The sequence below is a fragment of the Falco peregrinus genome, chromosome 2 (genome assembly GCF_023634155.1).
Source record: "Falco peregrinus isolate bFalPer1 chromosome 2, bFalPer1.pri, whole genome shotgun sequence".
Taxonomy (NCBI): Eukaryota; Metazoa; Chordata; class Aves; order Falconiformes; family Falconidae; genus Falco; species Falco peregrinus.
In genome coordinates, this window is record NC_073722.1 from 18,482,101 (window position 1) to 18,500,125 (window position 18,025).

General features: G+C 49.4%; 2 protein-coding genes across 14 annotated transcripts in view; one reads left to right on the forward strand and one right to left on the reverse strand.

Annotated features, from left to right (window-relative positions):
• Nucleotides 1-1,670: 1,670 nt before the first annotated feature.
• THAP9 (THAP domain containing 9) lies at nt 1,671-7,406 on the reverse strand. Its single transcript, XM_055796222.1, has 5 exons — nt 7,175-7,406; nt 6,897-7,092; nt 6,520-6,799; nt 5,622-5,772; nt 1,671-4,109 (listed from the first exon to the last, which is right to left on the reverse strand). The coding sequence occupies exons 1-5, from the start codon at nt 7,318-7,320 to the stop codon at nt 2,186-2,188; spliced, it is 2,697 nt and encodes an 898-aa protein (XP_055652197.1). The 5' UTR covers nt 7,321-7,406; the 3' UTR covers nt 1,671-2,185.
• Nucleotides 7,407-7,653: 247 nt separating this feature from the next.
• SEC31A (SEC31 homolog A, COPII coat complex component) overlaps nt 7,654-18,025 on the forward strand; it is a 45,449-nt gene continuing 35,077 nt past the window's right edge. For 7 of the 13 annotated variants that reach the window (XM_055796213.1, XM_055796215.1, XM_055796220.1 and 4 more), the window contains exons 1-8: nt 7,655-7,873; nt 8,160-8,407; nt 9,026-9,108; nt 9,659-9,782; nt 12,793-12,991; nt 14,339-14,434; nt 16,386-16,526; nt 17,846-17,988. In XM_055796213.1, coding sequence (XP_055652188.1) covers nt 9,030-9,108; nt 9,659-9,782; nt 12,793-12,991; nt 14,339-14,434; nt 16,386-16,526; nt 17,846-17,988 — 782 coding nt within the window. In that variant the 5' untranslated portion in view covers nt 7,655-7,873; nt 8,160-8,407; nt 9,026-9,029. Of the gene's footprint in view, nt 7,874-8,159; nt 8,408-9,025; nt 9,109-9,658; nt 9,783-12,792; nt 12,992-14,338; nt 14,435-16,385; nt 16,527-17,845; nt 17,989-18,025 lie in introns of those variants that run through there. The other 6 variants (XM_055796208.1, XM_055796211.1, XM_055796212.1 and 3 more) reach the window with 3 other exon arrangements.

Below are 18,025 nucleotides of genomic sequence, written 5' to 3' on the forward strand. Positions count from 1 at the left end.
TTCTTACAATACTGTATAGCTTTGTTAATTAGGTAATTGCCACACTTCTTTCTTATAATGTGCTTTTGTTCAAACATTATCCTACCAAGCCCTGTAAAACTTCCTCAACATCTCTTGAAAACCTCTGTCATCAATATTTCAGTGAATTACAAAAGGATGTGTGAACTGTGGTGGTCATGAGTACAGGCAGGTCAGCCATGGCAATGCACAGAGGCTGACATCAGCCTGTATGCTTAGTGGTTTCTAGCTCAGTTCACCCATCAGCAGCAACTGCAGAAAACCCACGAGAAATTCAGAGGTGGGGGAGCTCTGTGCACAGCACACCTACTATATTCACAACTTCACCGCAGCAGCCAGGAGTTCATGCACATCTTCATGCAAGAGCTTCTTGTTTGGGAGGAGGCTCAGTATGAATCAAGCAAGACAGGCTGCCTCAGATGTAAACAGAAGTGGCAACAGGCTTATGTTCAGCTGAAAGAAATGCACAGCAAGGAAATGCCTGTTCCCTGGGGCTCAGCTCATACTGGGGCTCGAAGGTTTAGGCAATGCAAATGTTAAAACATTACGTGAGTGCAAACAATCTACCACTGGGATTTCAGCAGCATTTTGTCAGTGGTCCTAAAGATCTTATATGGGAGGGAAGCGGTTCCTGCAGAGTCTCTTGTAGGTGGAATGGCTCCATGGCAGCAACAGCTTCAACATGGGTTTTTTCATAGGTAACTGGACTGTGAAAACATCTATAGAGATTCTTGGTTTGCTACTCCCACCAGAGAACATATGAAGTTCTGCGGTGGTGCTGCTCTCAAAGCAGAGCCTGAAGAATTGAGTGCTTGAGCGCAGCACCTCTGCACCCGCCATGAGTGAGTAGGATTAAAGGGAGGAGGAAGAACCCAAACCAACCAGGGACGGTTTTGTCAAGTCACTAGTAGGCAGAATGGCACGTTGAATATTATTCCTGCCCTGGCACACAGTACATCATTTTTCATCCCATCTCCAACATGCAGCTCAAAAGTAACTTGAACAGCCAGAGTTATGTGGGAAATAGTTGCCTTGCATCTCTATGGATGCAAGTGCTGTTCTGCGTGGCAAAGGGAAGCCATTTAGCAGCAGTTACGGCAAACTCTCTATTCCAGGTAAAGCACTGCATACCAAGGCAGCTTCCTTGCCACAGCAATGAACTGACTGAAGAAGCCTGTCCTGCTTGGTGGCATTATATCTATGACTCAAGTCACCAGTGGAAACAGCATCTGAAGCTGAAACTGCCTTATGGCCTGTGCTGCAGGACACACAACAGCTCTGGGAGGACAGGGCCATGTGGCACAGTGGAGCAGGTGCCCTGATGGGGCCATGTAATAGGACCTGAAACACACACCCTGCTGCAGCACACCCATATGCTGCTGCCTGGGGCTCCTGCCCAGAGAAGAGGGTGTCAGTGCCCCTGGGTACTGCTGGGCACAACAGTCTTGTCACAGTCTCAGCACTGCCCTCTCACCTCTGTGGAGAACAGCCTCTTTGCTGAGCATTCACTACCTCACTTGTAAAACATGGGGCTTTAAGGGATACAGTTTGATATCATAGTGCCCCTTCCAGGGGATTCAGGCTTAAGCAGCTTGTTTAGCTGTTTGATGAGACACGTAGGAGTAGAGATCAGAGCTTGTGTACAACTTGAGTGCCATTTTCTTTTCATGTCTTTATTTTCCTTTTAAAGTAAAAGCTCTGCAGGCTTTCTTGCCTCCAGCTTTTTTAAAGAAGATCTGCTTTGGTGAAATCAAAGTGCCAGCACACATGATCTCACCAACAGTGTGGAATACGCGTCAATTTTCTCCCCAAAAGAGTGCTTACAGCACTAAGCCACCCAGCACCTCTGCCACTTTGCCAAACACCTTGAGGAGCCATTGCTCATTGTGAACTGCCACGCAAATCTTGTGAAACATGCAGCTGCTTTGCAGGATTGCTAAATGGAACACAGGATCAGATGAACTTCCTTGCTTTGCTCAGCCAAACTCTGATCAGATGGTTAGTGGTGGCACAACACACCACCGCTTATCAACATCAGTTTTGCTGGGCAAATCATGGGAAGATTTCCTCACATGTGTTGCCTGGACCTGGCCATCACCAAGCCTCAGTGGGGGACAGGCATCCTTGGAACAGCAGTGAGTACTTGTGACCCCATGTGGGTCTGGCTTCAGTGAGAGCCACCCAGTGGTGATGGAAACAAATGTTTTCCCTTCAGTCTGTGCCCTCCACGATGGTATTTCAAGTTCAGGTGTTTGGCACAGTTTATTCTGATGTTTAAATAACATCGTGTTATTTCCTTTACTAGGATTGTGTAGTGATTGTTGATGCACAACTCCCCATCAAATAAATGGTTCATGAGAGTAGGGAAGAGGGAACTTTCTCCCAGAAGCTCCTGCAAGACTTTCTCTTCTAGAGACAAGCACCATAGCTTAGTGGTTTTGTTGCCGTCTCCTACTTCGCCATACCGGTTCAGGACTCGTTCCAAAATGTTTGTTATGTGGTACACACTTGCTGAGGGCAGACTCACTCCACCTAACTTTTTTATGTAAAGCACTGACCCGCATCCTGGCCTGCTGTCATCTGACTCAAAGAGGGAAGCAAGACAAGCCTCGCATTGCAAGTCAGAGGCTAATTGCTCAGCAACAAAGCCTGCGATGCAGGTGATGCTCTGTGCGTGCAGCGATAGGTCTGTCAGTGCATTACTCAGTGCAGAGCCATGCAAAAGAAGGCCTGCACAATAGGGGTACTCCTTTGTCAGTGTCTTCCCATGAGCTGGGTTATACTGAGCACGAATGCTGCCAAGGGTCAGATCTCTCCTGCGAGACAAGGATATGTCCAAGGAGCTTGTATTGCCTGCGCCGCTGCTGCGTGACAAGCCTGGTGCCAGGCTGCAGCTGGCCAGCAGTCTGTGGTAAGCGGCCTGGAACACAGTGCAGGTGGGGCTGCTGCCGCAGGCTTGCTGGAGGGCCCTGAGAAACAGCTCCAGTGGGTCAAGGCTGAAGGCACAGGCCAGGAGGTGGTGGGAAGGAGTGCCTTCTGGACATATGTAGTTGGTGTAAAGCCACTGGAGGCTTTCAGCATTGAGCAATAAACTCAGAAGACCTAGTCTGCGTTTGCTTTTAATAATGTATTTCCCCATAGAGTCTGTTAAAGTGGTGAAGGAGCTCTTGGCCTCATTAAAGAGGTGGCTTATTTTGGTGTAATCTACAGCTAGCAAAGGCCTTTCAAGTCCCCTTCTACAGGGACCTCTACCATGAAACACGTCGCACAGACGGCTCATCAAACGCACAAACTTGACGGTACCGCTGCAGTTCTGGAATGAGGCTAGGCCCAGCTTCTGGAGGTGTTCCAGTGCATCAGCAACACCCTCACTGAACAACAGGGTAGCAAGGTTGACCTTCAGGTGGTAACTCTCCTTACTCCCCAGTCTACATGACTTGGGACTGCATGGCTCTAACACCCTGTGCTCCTGCAAAGCTGCCAGCTCCACCACATGCTGCCACCACACGGTGTCACTGAGCCACTCTATCTTCTGGAAGCACTGCAGAGCATTCCTTATTAGCTGCAGCACATGGCAAATGTCAAAGAAGTACGTGATGCTGTGACCGGAGTCTGGCGGATGTTGGAAAGTGCACTGAATCCTTTCGGGATCTATCCTGATCCCCAGAGCTCTGGCAGTCTCAGCACCACGAGCGGTGGCACCTGACGTCACAGCCAACACCATGATGCCAATGTTGTTCAGCTTACTGATGGTCTGACGAAGCAGCTGAGCAAGTAAGTGGCCAGTCGTGCTGTTCACAAAGAAGTAGCCAAGTGGAGCCATCCAGGGACTCAAGGTGCCGACTGCCATGAGGATTATCGCTTCTGAGGCCAGCGGCGCTTCATCAGCATCAAGGATGCCTGCTCCCAAGTCAACAAAGCCTGTCAGGCGCTGCGTCTGTGGGTCCCACTCCTGCTGCTTCTGCAGGGACATGTCTTGTACCATCAGGGTGCAGTAGCGGTAGGCCCGTTCCCCTCTCTCCACCTTTTCCTCAAGGCAGAGAAAAATGTCATTGCTGAAGCCTGCAGTAGCCTCATTAGTAGACAGCCAACTGGAGGGGTGAGGAGAGGAAAAAGAGGATGTGATTAGGCAATCTGAGAAAACTGAAGCAACAGTCAGCACCTTTTACCTCTTAGGAGATATGGTCAGCCGTGCAGGGCAGGCAAAGGCATAGAGTATAAAGCAAGCAGCCCTGCCTTTCCTAATGCATACTCTGAGTTTCTTTTCTCACACCCTATGGGAAGCCAAATGAAAGTACTGACCATCGAGGGAAATAACAAAGCAGTTTCTTGCCTCTCCAACGTATAGGAAATCGGGACAACAGAAAAAAAAAAATTAAACCAAATACAGAAGTACAAATCAGGGTATGCAGGGGGTCAGCAACACCAGGCTGCTCTCCTTCCCAGCTGGCTTTCTCCACGCTGTACATCGTACTCCAGTTTGGAAGATGGGAAAGCCTTGGCAGCCTGTGTGGAATGCTACTCCCTTTAATATGCTCCGTCCACTAGCTCCTTGCACCCCTTCAAGCAGATTATTTGGAAGATACTGTGTGAAACCCCCACAGGCTGGCATGGACGTCTGTTATCTGTCGGGCATCCTCCAATTGCACTACAGGAATCTGAGATTCAAAACCTGTAGGGGGAGAGTTTCTTCAGCTTTTGTTTTGTGTGCTGTTACAACTGCACTCCTTGTTAATGGGTCTGATAGCAGTTCAGGTATTAAATTCTGAGCCTACGTAACTACTTGCCGTGAGTTACACAAAGGAGTTATGATACAGAAGAATCTCCCTTCTGTAACTTTGAAACAGACACTTGTCAAGATTCACTAACTTCCCAGAGTCCTTGTGGGGCAAGGTGAGAAAAAACAAAGCTCTAGTCTAATTGCTTTATGCAGTCCTTCGCTTTCTCATGCCCTCTTCTTGACCACTCCCTTTTCCAGAAAACAGTCCCAAAGTTTTCCATGTTTAGTCCTATTGGTTTTCATTTCCTCTGCTGACACTTAATCCTGCCCATCTCTCCTCACCTGGTTTAGGCTGTTGGTGAAGTACTGCAGCGGCTCCCTTTACACTGCCTCCTGCTGCTGCTTTTTAGATGACCTTACTCGTATTTGCCCTTCCTTCCACTGTTCGGCTTGTCCAACCCCTCTCACAAGCCTGCACTGCACATCACAGGTCAAAAGCATGTGCCAATGCAGTAAAGCACCTGTTTTTTTTAATTCCTCCTTCCTCCACAGTGAACAGTAAACACATATAGGCCCTACAGCAGCTGAGGCCCTGAAATGTAGCTTTTCTTCACACATACTCATCTGGGAATACTCAGCAAACTCCACACTCCAAAATCGTTGGTGTGAGTAATGTGATAATCTCATGCTGTGACCCACATACCAACTCTCTGAGACTAGGTGTATCAATGTTTATTGACATTTGCTTCCTACTCTGCTTCTGTTACTTAAAGCAGAGGAAAAACTACTACCGCTGAATGTTTTCAGGACAGATCTGTTACGCATATTTGCTATACGAGTACCTGGCAATACACTCAGAATGAATGAATGAATAAAAACTTGCTTGGTCAGGCTGTGAGGATGAGGGAAGGGAAGAATCTTCTGCAGATAATCATAGGCCTTAACGTGGTAGAGGTGGAGAATACATGCGAATTGCCTCATTTCTGGTGAGTATTCTGTCATGTGCCTCCAGCTGTGTAACTCACAAGGCAGATCTGGTTAAAAAACCACAACAAAACAAAACAAAACAAACAAACCAAGAGCTTGTCAGCTTTAGAGAAGCAAATAAATCAGCTGGTAAGTTAACACAGGGATGTAAAATACAAACTGCACAATATAAAGCAATGGGGCAGCCTCTGGAATCGCTCGGTCCTGAAGCCTGACATGAAGAGCAGGGCTCAGCAATGCTGTCACTGTGCATCACTTCTTCCCAGAGAGAGGAATGGCTAGGGAGCATGTGGCCCACGCTCAGGCCAAGTCCCCAGCACGTCCTTCCCCTCTTTTCCCACCTAATACCACTCCCCAGTTTTGAGTAAAGGCTGTATCTTACAGGTGGGTGCTGCTGCTTCAGAGTGAGTGCAGGGAAGCCGTTAGCGGCCGACGGCAATTTGAAATGGCTTCTTCAGGCTCTGTTACTGGCACTGACAGAGCCCATGTCCGGACAGCACAGACAAGGGGGTTTTCCCATTCACAGACACCCTGGGGCCACCGGCCAGGTCTCATCTAACAGCCCTCGCGCCAGGTCCGACCCCAGCCTCGAGCAACTGCATTTTTAGGGAGATTTTAACACCTTGCAGCATTGGCGGTTGCATTCCAGACATAAAAACGGCAAAGCCTTTGCGCTACAGTTTCCCAACGGCTGCGGATTACCGATGCCAGAAAATTACAGGACTGCATGAAACCCGCGGCGAGGGAACGGGGACCCCGCGACGCCGGGCCCCAGCAAACGCCCCCAGCGGTACCTGCAACCAGGGCCTGCAGCAAACTCACGGTTTCCTCGGGAAGCTGCTGGGTATCGACCAGCTCCATCAGGATGCTGGCCACCCTTGCGGGCTGCTGCGCGGCGGGGCGGCTCCCGGCCGCGGGGGGAGGCTTCTGCGGGGGGGCCGGGGCCGGCCGCGCCTCCGCGCCCGCTGCGCGCTGCCCCGCCGCGGTGTAGCTGTGGTCCTCGGCGGCGGGGGTGAGGCCCGCCTGCCTCAGGGCTCGGGCGGGGGGGCTCCGCCGGCCGGCGCCCCGCGGCTCCTGGCGGGGGAAGGAGAGGGGCGGTGAGCGCCTAGCGGGGCCAGCACAGCTTCCTAGCGGGGGAAGGAGAGGGGAGGGCGGCCGGCAGCGCACGCACCGGGCGGGGGAAGCGGGAGGGCACGGCCCCCCGCCTCAGCTTGCGCCGCATCCCGTAGCGCTCGAAGTCGGCCTCGGTGAAGTGCCGCGAGCAGAGCATGGCGCTGGGGCCCGGCCGCCAGGCCTGGCGGCTCCGCGGGTCCACGCGGTTCACGGCGCGGATCCACTCACGGCGCTGCGCGGCGTCCACCGGGAACCTACGGGGGAGGGGAGAGAGGGAGCCGCTCGCCCCGCCCGGGCGGGACGCGGGGTGCCGCCACGGGGGACGGCCGCACTCACTGGTGGAAGGAGATGCCGCGCTCCCGGCTCCGCCCGTTGTCGCGGGTGGTGCAGCCCAGCGCCGAGCAGCTCCGCGTCATGGCTGCCCCCCAGCACCGCCGCGCCGCGCCGGCACGACCGGCCCGGCACGGAACGCGATGGCCCATTGGCTGACACCGCCTGCCCGTCTAGCTTTCTCCTTCCCAATTGGCTCGCAAGCCGCGACAGCTCCGCCTCCGCGTCGGAAGACGCTTCTCCATTGGCGGGCGGCCGCTGCGGGCCGCCTCCTAGCGGTGTTGCAGTTCCGCCTCCTAGCGGTGTTGCAGTTCCGCCTCGGTCTGATGTAAGCAGGGAAAGTGGACGGTAGGAATGGGAAGAGAACGGAGCCAACCGGTAGTGGTGGTGGAGGGAGAGGTAGCCAATGACAAGCGGCGATCCTCGCAACCAATGGCAGCAGCGCCACCGTCTGCATATATAGCAGGGCCGGGAAAGCGCGCTGCCTTTCCCGCCGCGGCCTGGTAGGGGCGGGGCTGCTGTGCGCGGCTGCCCGGTGCGCCGGGGCCTGTGCGCGTGGTCGCTCCTCCGCGCCGAGGCGGGAGCCGCAGCCGCGCCATGGGGCCGGGGCAGCGCCCGCCCCAGGCACAGGTTCCGCCCGCTGTGCGGCCGCAGGCTCCGGCGGCGGGAGGTGGCAGCGGAGCTGTGCTCCAGCTGCTGTGAGAGGTGGGTCAGGGGCTGCGCCCGCAGCCGGCGGGTCGGTACCTCAGGCGTGCGGGTGCTGTGCTTCCCCCCCGCGCCGTCCCGCGAGGCGGAGGAGCCCTTTGTCGGCCTGGCACCTGTCCGATGATGAGCCTCTCTGCTGTTCACATCATGACAGCGCCGTGATTACTGCTGTTGAGCTGAGGAGGACAGGCGGCCCCGGAGTCCCCCCTGCCGCACCCGCTTTCCCCCGGTTGCTCTACACCCCGGCGGGGCGGCCGCCCCTGATGTCTGTCTCCCTCTTTCCCAGGGCCGACCGCTGTTCCTGCCCCCAGGAGCCCGGAGGAGAGCCTGCAGGAGCCACAGGCACGTCCCCCCGCACACCGGCCGCTTCCCGCGCCGGGCGGCCGGCCGGGCCCCCCCCCACTCCCCCCCCACTCCCCCCCCCCGCCCCGCGCCCGGAAGGCGCCGGGCGCGCCCGGAAACAGCGGCCGGAGGCGGGGCCGTGGCTGCCACGTTGGAGCGGGCCGGGGCCGGGTGAGCGGCGGGGACGCGGAGGTGAGGCGAGGCGGACACCCTCACCCTCGTTTTCCGCCTTTTTTCCCTTTAATTCCGGGGCGCCCGTGCCGGTGGGCGAGGCGGCCCGCGGACGCCGGCCGTGCGCGGTGTTCCGACGGCGGGCAGAGCCCCGGGGTGCTCAAGTGAGACCCAGAACCGGAGCGGTGGGGGCTTCGCAGCGGTGTGCCGCGCTCCGAGCCGGCTGGCGGCGGGGGTCTGGCGGGGCTTTGCTCCAGGCGGGTCTGCGCCGTGGGTCGAGGCAGGGGGCTGCCGTGGGGTGCCCGGCGTGTGCCTCCATGCCACCAGAGGAAGGGTTTTCAGAGCGGTTGGAGCTTTGCCCACATTTTCCTTTATTATGGTCTGTTCAGCAACTGTCAGTTTCCTCTGTGTATCCTCTGTGTTATTATGCCAACGGAGAATTACTCATCCCCTTCCTCCTGGGTGTGCGCTGGAGGGGATGGCTTTGGGATGTGCGGATGTGTGTCTGTCTGTGGATATCCTTAGGAAAGCAATCACCCTGGCAGCTTCTGCCAAGTCCAAATGCAGCTGCTGAAATTGTGGCAGTGCCATCTCCCCTTGCTCCCTTTAAGCGTTGTTTTTCTTGGTTTTATTTTTTAGTGAAATGAAGCTGAAGGAAATTGATCGCACTGCCATGCAGGCATGGAGCCCTGCCCAGCAGCACCCAATTTACCTGGCTACAGGTGAGCTTCTGGGAAGTGTGTGCTAGCAGGCCTTGGACTACGTGTGGTGGCTGCCGTGAAGTGGTTGTAACTGAAAGCTGTAGGAGTTATTTCATGTCCCGAAGGCAGGAGCGGGGTATATGCTGTGCTGTCTTTAGTGGAGTTCTCTAGTTGTGTCACGCGTGAAAAAAAGCTTTACATTCTGCAAGTGACAGCAAACATCCTCTTCTTGCTGCCAGTGTAAGTTGACAGCAATCTGAACCACTAGTTTTCTGTCTCCTGCGGCTCATTTCTAACTCTGATCATTTTCTGTGCATCGTCATGGGGGGGAGAAAAAGCACTTGCCCAAAGCTTTTCCTGTTCTTGCTGGTTAAGAAATGCCTAGAGGGGGAATCATGGGGAGGAGAGCTATATAGAACTACATCCAAATAACAGAAACAGAAACTTGTCCTCATTTCACAATCCTTTTCGCATTGCAAGGATGATGTTTTTATTCCCCTCCTTGTACTGCTTTTGCAGTTGATCTTTTGTGTATCGTGGCTTTCTCACTGCCAAGCATCCTTCTTTGCAGGTACATCAGCTCAGCAGCTGGATGCAACCTTCAGTACCAGTGCTTCTCTAGAAATATTTGAGTTGGACTTATCGGACCCCTCACTGGATATGAAATCCTGTGCCACCTTCTCTTCCTCTCACAGGTAAGCAGCGGGGTTGTAAGGGAAAAGTAATGGCTGTAGAATTGTTACACGTGTGTGGAAAGGCTGCTTTGTGAGGTTTATTTGCAGTTGTTAAGGAGAGGAGCAGAAGTTCAGTGCTGAAGGATGAAGGCACCTGAGTGTCATTGCTGTTGTGGAACAGTGAGATGTCATTGTGAAGGCAGTGAGCTTGGACTCCAAGGAGCTGCAAGCAGCTCATGCTCTGACATGAACCTGAAAAAATCTTGCATTGGTTGGTAGGTTTGAGTATGTATGCAGGCCATTTATCTTCGGGAGCCTCTGCGATTCTTCAGAGAACAGAAGGAAATGTGAAATTATGACAATGCAGTCACAACTTTTCACATTGCCCCATCCTGTTTGCATTTAGGTATTTCAAGGAGACTCCTGTAACGTAACTAAACTGGGTCATGTTGTGTGTGTGTATTATCATACCTCGACCCGCAGCTGGGAAGCCAAGTTCCTGACTGTGAAAGTCCACTTAACTCATAGTTCCTTACTGTGCATTTGTCCAAGGAAATAGTTAGCATCAGAGCATCCAGTTTCCATCTTGGAAGCATTTGTAGTGGCTCTCTGGTGGCTATTTCAGTGGCTACTGCTTCTTGTGGGTAAGCTGAAAAAACTTGGGTGGAAGCACAGGATGTTTCTGTGGGTAGATGAGGTGGTAACAATTTCCATTGCCATTGGATTGGATCCATGGCTTTTTCATACCAGCCTCAGTGTTGGCATAACCACTCTTTTCCCTGGTGACCTGAAATCATGTGAGTGGAGGTGCAGGCAATTACAGTGTTTTCACAGTATGTTCAAGTGAGAATTTGACACTTCTAGAGAAGCAATTCATCTCCTCCACCTCTGACATGAGCAGAAAGGAATTGGACTTGAGTCTTCGTTATCTGTGCTAAACAGTTAACTTTAAGAACTAAGGACCTACAACTATTCTAAAGTTCTTGACCACGTGAAGTTGGCTTGTTTCCTGGAGGCTGTGTTGCTTATGAACGACTTGAGAGGGGTTGAAATTGTGTGCAATTGCCCACAGTAAGATTGTGACCCTGCTTGAGGATGCTCTTCTGATTTCAGTAGAAAATGGTTGTGGTTGCTTTTGCAGGAGGAAGCACAAGGTGTTAGGCTGCTGGTTTTGTGCCATGTCAGTTTTGTTGTAATGATTTGTGGGGCTGGCAGAGCAGTTGTGCTGGCTGGCAGCTCGAAGTCTGTGCCCTGCAGTTGTCTGTGTTTTAGTACATGGGGCTCCTGAGAAACCACCACAGCCTCTGTTCGATGCCCTGCACTGTGGCCAAAGCTGATGTTAACAGGTTCTACTGACCTGCTGGGAGCAGGATGAGGTGCTTGGTCTTTTAAAATTTCCTGGTTCTACCTAGCTTTAACTATGACTGGGATTTTTCAAGGCTTGCCAAGTGTCTTTTGCTTACTGAATTTCAAAAAAATACTCCTTATAGCCAGGGTGCAGTGCTGCTTTGAAAGTACTTCCCTTAGTGAGCAGCACAAGAATTTGACTTTGCTCCAGAAAATGCGTTACAAGGGAAGTTGATTACTATTTTTTTTTAATTAAGGATAACAAGGAATGCCCCAGCTAGCAATGTATATGCCAGGCTTTATTTTGGTTTGCAGCAAGTGAAAATGTCCAGGTGGTTAAACCTGCAAAAGATAAATCCGGCAACAAGCTTTGTTAATTGTCCTTCAAGGAAAGTTTTGCACTGTTTTTATAGAGCTTTATGTTATCTTGCAAAGAGCAAGGGGCAAGGAGAAAGCAATTGCACAGTTAACTGTTTTCTGTTCCTCACTGTTTTCTGCCTTCGCTTTGGATTATCTGAAGTCCCCTTGAATCTTGCTAGTGGTGTAACACTACTGCCCAGACACCTCTGCTGATCACTTTGTTTTCTTGTAACCTTGCAGTTAGGTGCAGAAGTTTAAAAATTGTACCCGGAGAAGGGAATGTCTGATATTGCAGACCCATTTCCATTCTTTGGTGAACCCACACTGTGACCTGAACACTGCAGTAGGAGGCTGAGCACTTGGCTGTTATTGTATTTCTCACCCAGTATATGCTCTTTCTTTCTAGCTTTCTGCAGTATGTATTTTACCATGGTGAAGTTGCTGTGACCTAAAGTAATTACTTGAAGATTGTCCAGAGATAACAGAGATTAATAACAACACAGTGAATGCTAAAGTAACTCCTTGCTACCTTCCAGTCAATGTGGGTTTGCTTTTTGCTTGCATAAGAGCTGATAAGTGTGTGTTAATTTTCTGTAGAAAAAATTCATTCTTTGCGTGGTTGAATACACAGGCATGCTGTTTTGCATGTGCAGCAGGTTCATTTAGTTGACGGAAATTTGGGTATTTGCCGATGGACACGGTGGTGTGAAAATAATTCATTTCTAGTAGTATGTTTAATTCCTCTTTATTTAGTATGGTTAACAGATTGTGGTCCGAGAGATGTCTGTGATGTGAATAAACAACTTGCTGAGCCTCCAGTATAGCAGATGAAACACTTGCACATCCAGAAGCACAGATACAGAAAAGGATTTGGAATTTTTCTAGTTCCATCTTTTTCCTCTCTTGTATGGAGAGTTGTTCACAAATAGCAGAGGTTTACCTCCAGGCTGTGGCTGAATGGACTTACAGTCCTTACTTCAATTACTCCTGTTTTTTTTCAGAGGTGAGCTCAAAATCACATGCAGTTGGGAGCACTTACCTGATTTTGCAGTCAGGAGATGAGAGATGTTATTGGTTCGGTATGTCGTGACTTTGTGTCTTGATAATGAGCAGAATTGTGACACTTTGTACTTAGAACCCTTTCCATCAGAAATACAGAGACTCATTCTTAAGGAGAGCTGTGGGCAGTCTTTTCTCTGATCTGTGTGCTCCATCTGTTAGCAGAAGTCTGGAGGCCTTAGCTGGAACGATCAAAACGGGGTGCATCAGTGTATGTGGAGTCAGTGGTGGGTGATTGTAGACTGGGGACCACTGTGTCTTACAGGTACCACAAGCTGATCTGGGGGCCGCACAGCATGAACTCAGGTGAAAGAGTCTCTGGAGTCCTGATTGCTGGAGGTGAAAATGGAAATGTCATCCTGTACGACCCAGCCAAAGTCATAGCTGGAGATGCTGAAGTAGTAATTGCTCAGAAGGACAAGCACACGGGACCAGTAAGAGCACTTGATGTCAACATGTTCCAGGTTGGTTTTCTGCTGCTCTTCTAGATGAGTGGCCTGTCTTAACTTGTAACTTTAAATGTTTCTGTCCCCTTCCCCTCCCCTGAAAAGCATGTGTTTGAGTATCTGTTTGTATTTAGTAGGAAAAACCTGTCCTGTTACTGGTATTTCAGGGTGGGGAATGAAAGATTTTAAGGTGTCTGGTTCATTCCTTCCACTTGTCAGTTCACCCTGTCAATTTAGTGGATCTTTTTAGCTCAGCTTGCATTACATGTAAAGTAGAGGTGGTTTTCTGTGGTATTTTAAGCTAGTCTACGGGTTTTTAGCTCCTGTGTACTGTGCCAATATTGTTGTTATCGCATGGGGAGTATTTACATGCTCTCACTCATGTTTCTGGTGACATCAGAATTTAGGTACCCCCTTTGTGGAGGGTGGGTAGGGTCAGTCTTCAAGACCTCTAAGTATTATTAAGTGGAAAGAGGAGACAGAACAGGAAACAGGGTGATGTGGCCTCTCTAGCAGAAGAGCTCTCAAAACTGACAAGCTTTCCTCCATCACTAATGAGCATTTACTTCCTTCTAAATACAGTGGATTGTTTTTTCCCTTGTCCCCACCAGCTGCATGAGAATTCAGTTGAATTAGTTTCCTAAATAGCACTTCTGTCCCTGCACGCTTGCTTTCAGCCATGCTGCCCTGTATTCATTGTGTCCTCCCTGAATCACTTGCTTTTCCTTTCTGCCTGTTATGAAGTCAGGACTTGCTTGTCCCCAGCTAGCCGCAGTGTGCGATCAAAGGGTGCTCGATGCCCTCTGCTCCGGTCACTCTGCCTGGACTTCTGCATCCCAGGCACAGGATTGCCCTAGATGATTGTCCTCGCTGTGGGCAGGGTGCTGTCCACTGCTGGAGCCATGAATGCCACGCTGCTTCCAGCCAACCCTGCGTGTTGCCATCTGCCCAGAGCAAAGCTCTGCGGTGCAACCTGCAGTGGCAGTAGCTGCAACACTGCTTCCTCGTCTGCCCCCTCACAGAAGTGTCATTGCTTTTTGCTCACCCGTCCACGGTTGCACCTCTGCAGCCTCCTCATAGGTGTTTGCCAAGACCAAAATCCCTATTCTGTGGAATGGTTATTCACTGCATGGCATTCCAGTCTAGTGCAGCATGTGGATTTATTTAATTAGCTCAGTCTTACCTGAAATTTAAAAAAAAAACTTGCTTTTTTTCCACTAAGCTGGTCTGTGTGAGCCAAAGGCTGTATCCTAAGCTGACAGGAGAAATTGGTACAGTCCTGTGGGTCTGATGCCTCCCAGCAGCTAAGACTGTGAATGCTGATGCTGAAAATACTCTTTTAACATCTATTAATGTGTCTTACAGACTAATCTGGTGGCCTCTGGTGCTAATGAGTCAGAAATCTACATCTGGGACTTGAACAATTTTGCCACACCAATGACACCAGGAGTGAAGACACAGGTACCAGATTTGTATTTGTTAAATGCTGCGGAGCAGACTAATGAAAAATATGCTGTCACTTAAGCTGAACGCTCATTGAAGCATACAGTTCTAAAGGTGACAGGTGGGAGGAAAGCCTTTTGAAGTCTAACTGGGGTAGCAGTTAATTGTAGTTAGGCATGAGCTATGTTTCTGGCAATGTTAGATACAGCCCTTAAGGAGTGGTACAACAGATCACTCTGTATCACAATAAAGAAAAATAGGTGTCTGCATGTTGTTCTCCAGTGGCTTTCCCAAAGGCCAGTAAAAATAGGCTTCTATTGGTACTTAATTTTTGTAATGTGTTTATTGGACTTTCTGAGTCTAATAAAAGGAGTTTGAGATGTTTTTCACCTTCTGACATGCCTGTGACTCAAAGCATATGGCAGCCCATGTCTGTAAGGACACTACTCTGAGTGGCAGCCTGGGGAGCTTTCAGAAGGAAGCCAGTCATGACAGCACTGTTTTGCCACACATCGTCTCTAGCCGTGACTTTTTTTGCCCAGCTCCATACAAGGATGACTGGATGCTGTAGCTTTTTTAGCCCCTGGAGTGTGGTTTCCTGGCTGTGCCTGCAAGTGGAAGCATGGACAGGTTCGCGTGATGAGTGGTTTGCTCTGCTTTCTGTGCAGCAACCCTGGGTGTGCAGTCATGTTTATCCATAGCAGACCTGCAGTTTTGGCTGGCTTCACAAGCAGTTGATAGACATCTTCATGTGGTGGGATTTTATTTTTTAGAAAGTTGTGTTTGGCTGGGGAAAGCTTAAGTATCCCCTTGGTCTTTGAGAAACGATGCATTTTATCAAGCAACAACATCAAGCAGAGTTTCTCAGATTACACCACTTGATATATCCAGAACGGTTACACGTCTTCCAGTCTTCCTCTGCATGTTTCACTTATGCATGAGTCTGAAGATCATGAAGGTACAGATTGAGGAAAATAGAAAGAAGATAAAAAGCAGCTACTGAGAAGTCAGAAGATGAGGCAGTAGGCTTGGCCAGTTACCTTCATTTTTTCAGGGAGTGTTTAATTGCTATGCTTAAGGGCCAGGGTTTAGCCTGTGTCTCTAAAAGATGATCTAGAGGGGGCAAGAGGGGAAAATGGGACGACACACAACAGCCTTTAGTACTTTGGGCCTTGTCAGGGAGATAGAAGAACAGGAAGAAACTGTTTCAGTGCATTTCTGTAGCTGTTACAAAAATTGCACAAGAAGTTTGTGGTTACTGGAAAACAAGTTTATTACCGCATGAAAATTTGGAGATAAAGTGAGAAAATGGGATGAGAATTACTCTTCAAAGATTTTTAATTTAAACTCTGTGTATTTGGATACTTTGTTTAGTCAGAGTCATTTATTATCACGTGGGAATTTTGGAGGACACTTCAGTTAAAGATCCCTGTATAAGATTCTTATGTCTAACAGTAATTTTTTTAGGCTGGGGAATCTTTTAGTCCATATGCTTAGTGACAGTTGGAAATAGTGCAACAAAGGCTGAGTTAACATTGCTTTTAATTCTTGATCTAAAATTAAGCAGCTGAGGGGGGGTGTTGTGTTTAAAAAAATACCTAGAATTCCTTCAAGCAAGTTTTTAAGTCAAAACCTAATAATCCAAGGGAAAAGGGCAGTTGATATACCTGGCTATAATATTTCCATAGAGTAATTTGCTGTTCTTGAAGGCAGTTGTGCTTAGTCGTCTTTAAGTGACTGATATATCATGTTGTAAAGCAGAAAATGCAGATTTTGGAGAAATACTAGCAGTTTATAAATCAGGATTGTCAGGCATTCTACCCTACAGCATGTGTACATAGGAAACCAGAACACATGCAATACCTGGGATGGGTCTCCTTGCAGATGTGTCTTTTAGCAAGTCCTGAAAATAATGTGTTTTGAGTCTTTGATTTGGAAAGACTGAGACAGGCTGTTCTCTGTGTGTCAGCCTCTTGAGGACATCAGCTGCATCGCATGGAACAGGCAAGTCCAGCATATCCTGGCATCTGCCAGCCCTAGTGGCCGAACTACTGTGTGGGATCTCAGAAAGAATGAACCCATCATCAAAGTCAGTGACCACAATAACCGGGTGAGTTGGCTCTCGCAGGGGTGCACAGATGCTTGTGGAGAGGTGTGGGGTGCCTCTTAGCATGTGGGGTCAGGTCATAGCACCCCTTCTTACGTGGCATAAAGATACTGGTGCCTGGCCCATTCTTATACAATGTACTAAATATCTAACGCATTCTCTTAAAAGGCTATGTATATGCGGAGGGGTTGTCATTAATTTAAACAAAAATAGGCAGATGCAGACTGAAGCAAGGCAAGGCACTCAGATTTTCTATTGGAGTGACACATTAGTTTGGAGAAAGACATTACTGATCTGTCTGGGGTTACCACAGAAAGATACTTTTTTATTCAGCTAGTTAGAAATTACATGTTTTGTGTGCTTGGAGAGATGAGGTTGCAGCTGACATGCTCTGGGTGAGCTTAGTTTCATGGAGCAGGTGACATGTCATGACTTACTGCTCAGGCAGAGAGGGCTTCTTCCTTGCCATCACAGCTGGGTGAGCACAAGGGCTGAGCCCTGGCAGGACAGTGGTGACTGATGGAGCTGGGACCTGTGTTTCTGCTGGTCCAGACATGGAAATGGAAGCAGGCTGCAGCTGAGCTTGGAGAGGGCAGGGTCTGTGGCAGAGGGTGCCACAGAAGAGTGTTGCCATTGAGTATGTTACAAGGGACACTGCCTCATATAGTCATAACCACCACATCTGCTCCACAGCCAGTGTAAATGTAAAAAAAAAAGCCTGTTGAACTTGTGGAGAGTGACACATTTGTATAATTTTGTATATTTTAAAAGGAATATTGCTATAACAAACTATGAAGATGTAGTAAGAGTTCATAATGAAACGTACAGATGAGTGCTCCTGAAGTAACTGCTTGGTCATTGCACTTTTATTCTGATAAATTGTGTAACTCAATGTATGTTTTCATTGCCTAACATAACAGCAGCACAGTAGGCTGTCTTCATCATGTTATTGTAGTCTAGCGATACAGTGTTTACATAACCTCTGCCTAATGACAGCTTTTATTAAAATAGCAATAAAAGTAATAGAGAAAAGGTTTGTACAGAGGGCTTTACTGTTTTCTTGCATTAGAACATAGGACTGTGAACAAGACAGCACAAAGTCCTCTCTTTGAGAGGACCTTCGGAAACTAACTGCAAGTTCCCTCAGTCACAAAAACAAGAGTATCCCAATCTGAATGCAGTCAAAAATAATGCCCAGAAACACAGCTGCAAATTCCCTTGCAACAGTGTCTTAGCAAGCACGTAGGTGTATTTAGGCTAGTTGTCTTTTGTCCTTAGTGCTGCTTAGTTCTTTTACGCTGTGGCACAATGTTGTTCCTCAGATGCACTGCTCAGGCCTGGCGTGGCACCCTGATGTTGCTACCCAGATGGTTTTGGCCTCAGAGGATGACAGATTGCCTGTGATTCAGATGTGGGACCTAAGATTTGCCTCCTCACCACTTCGTGTTCTAGAAAACCATACAAGGTATGAGACTTATGTAGGCTGCTGCTCCATGGTGTTT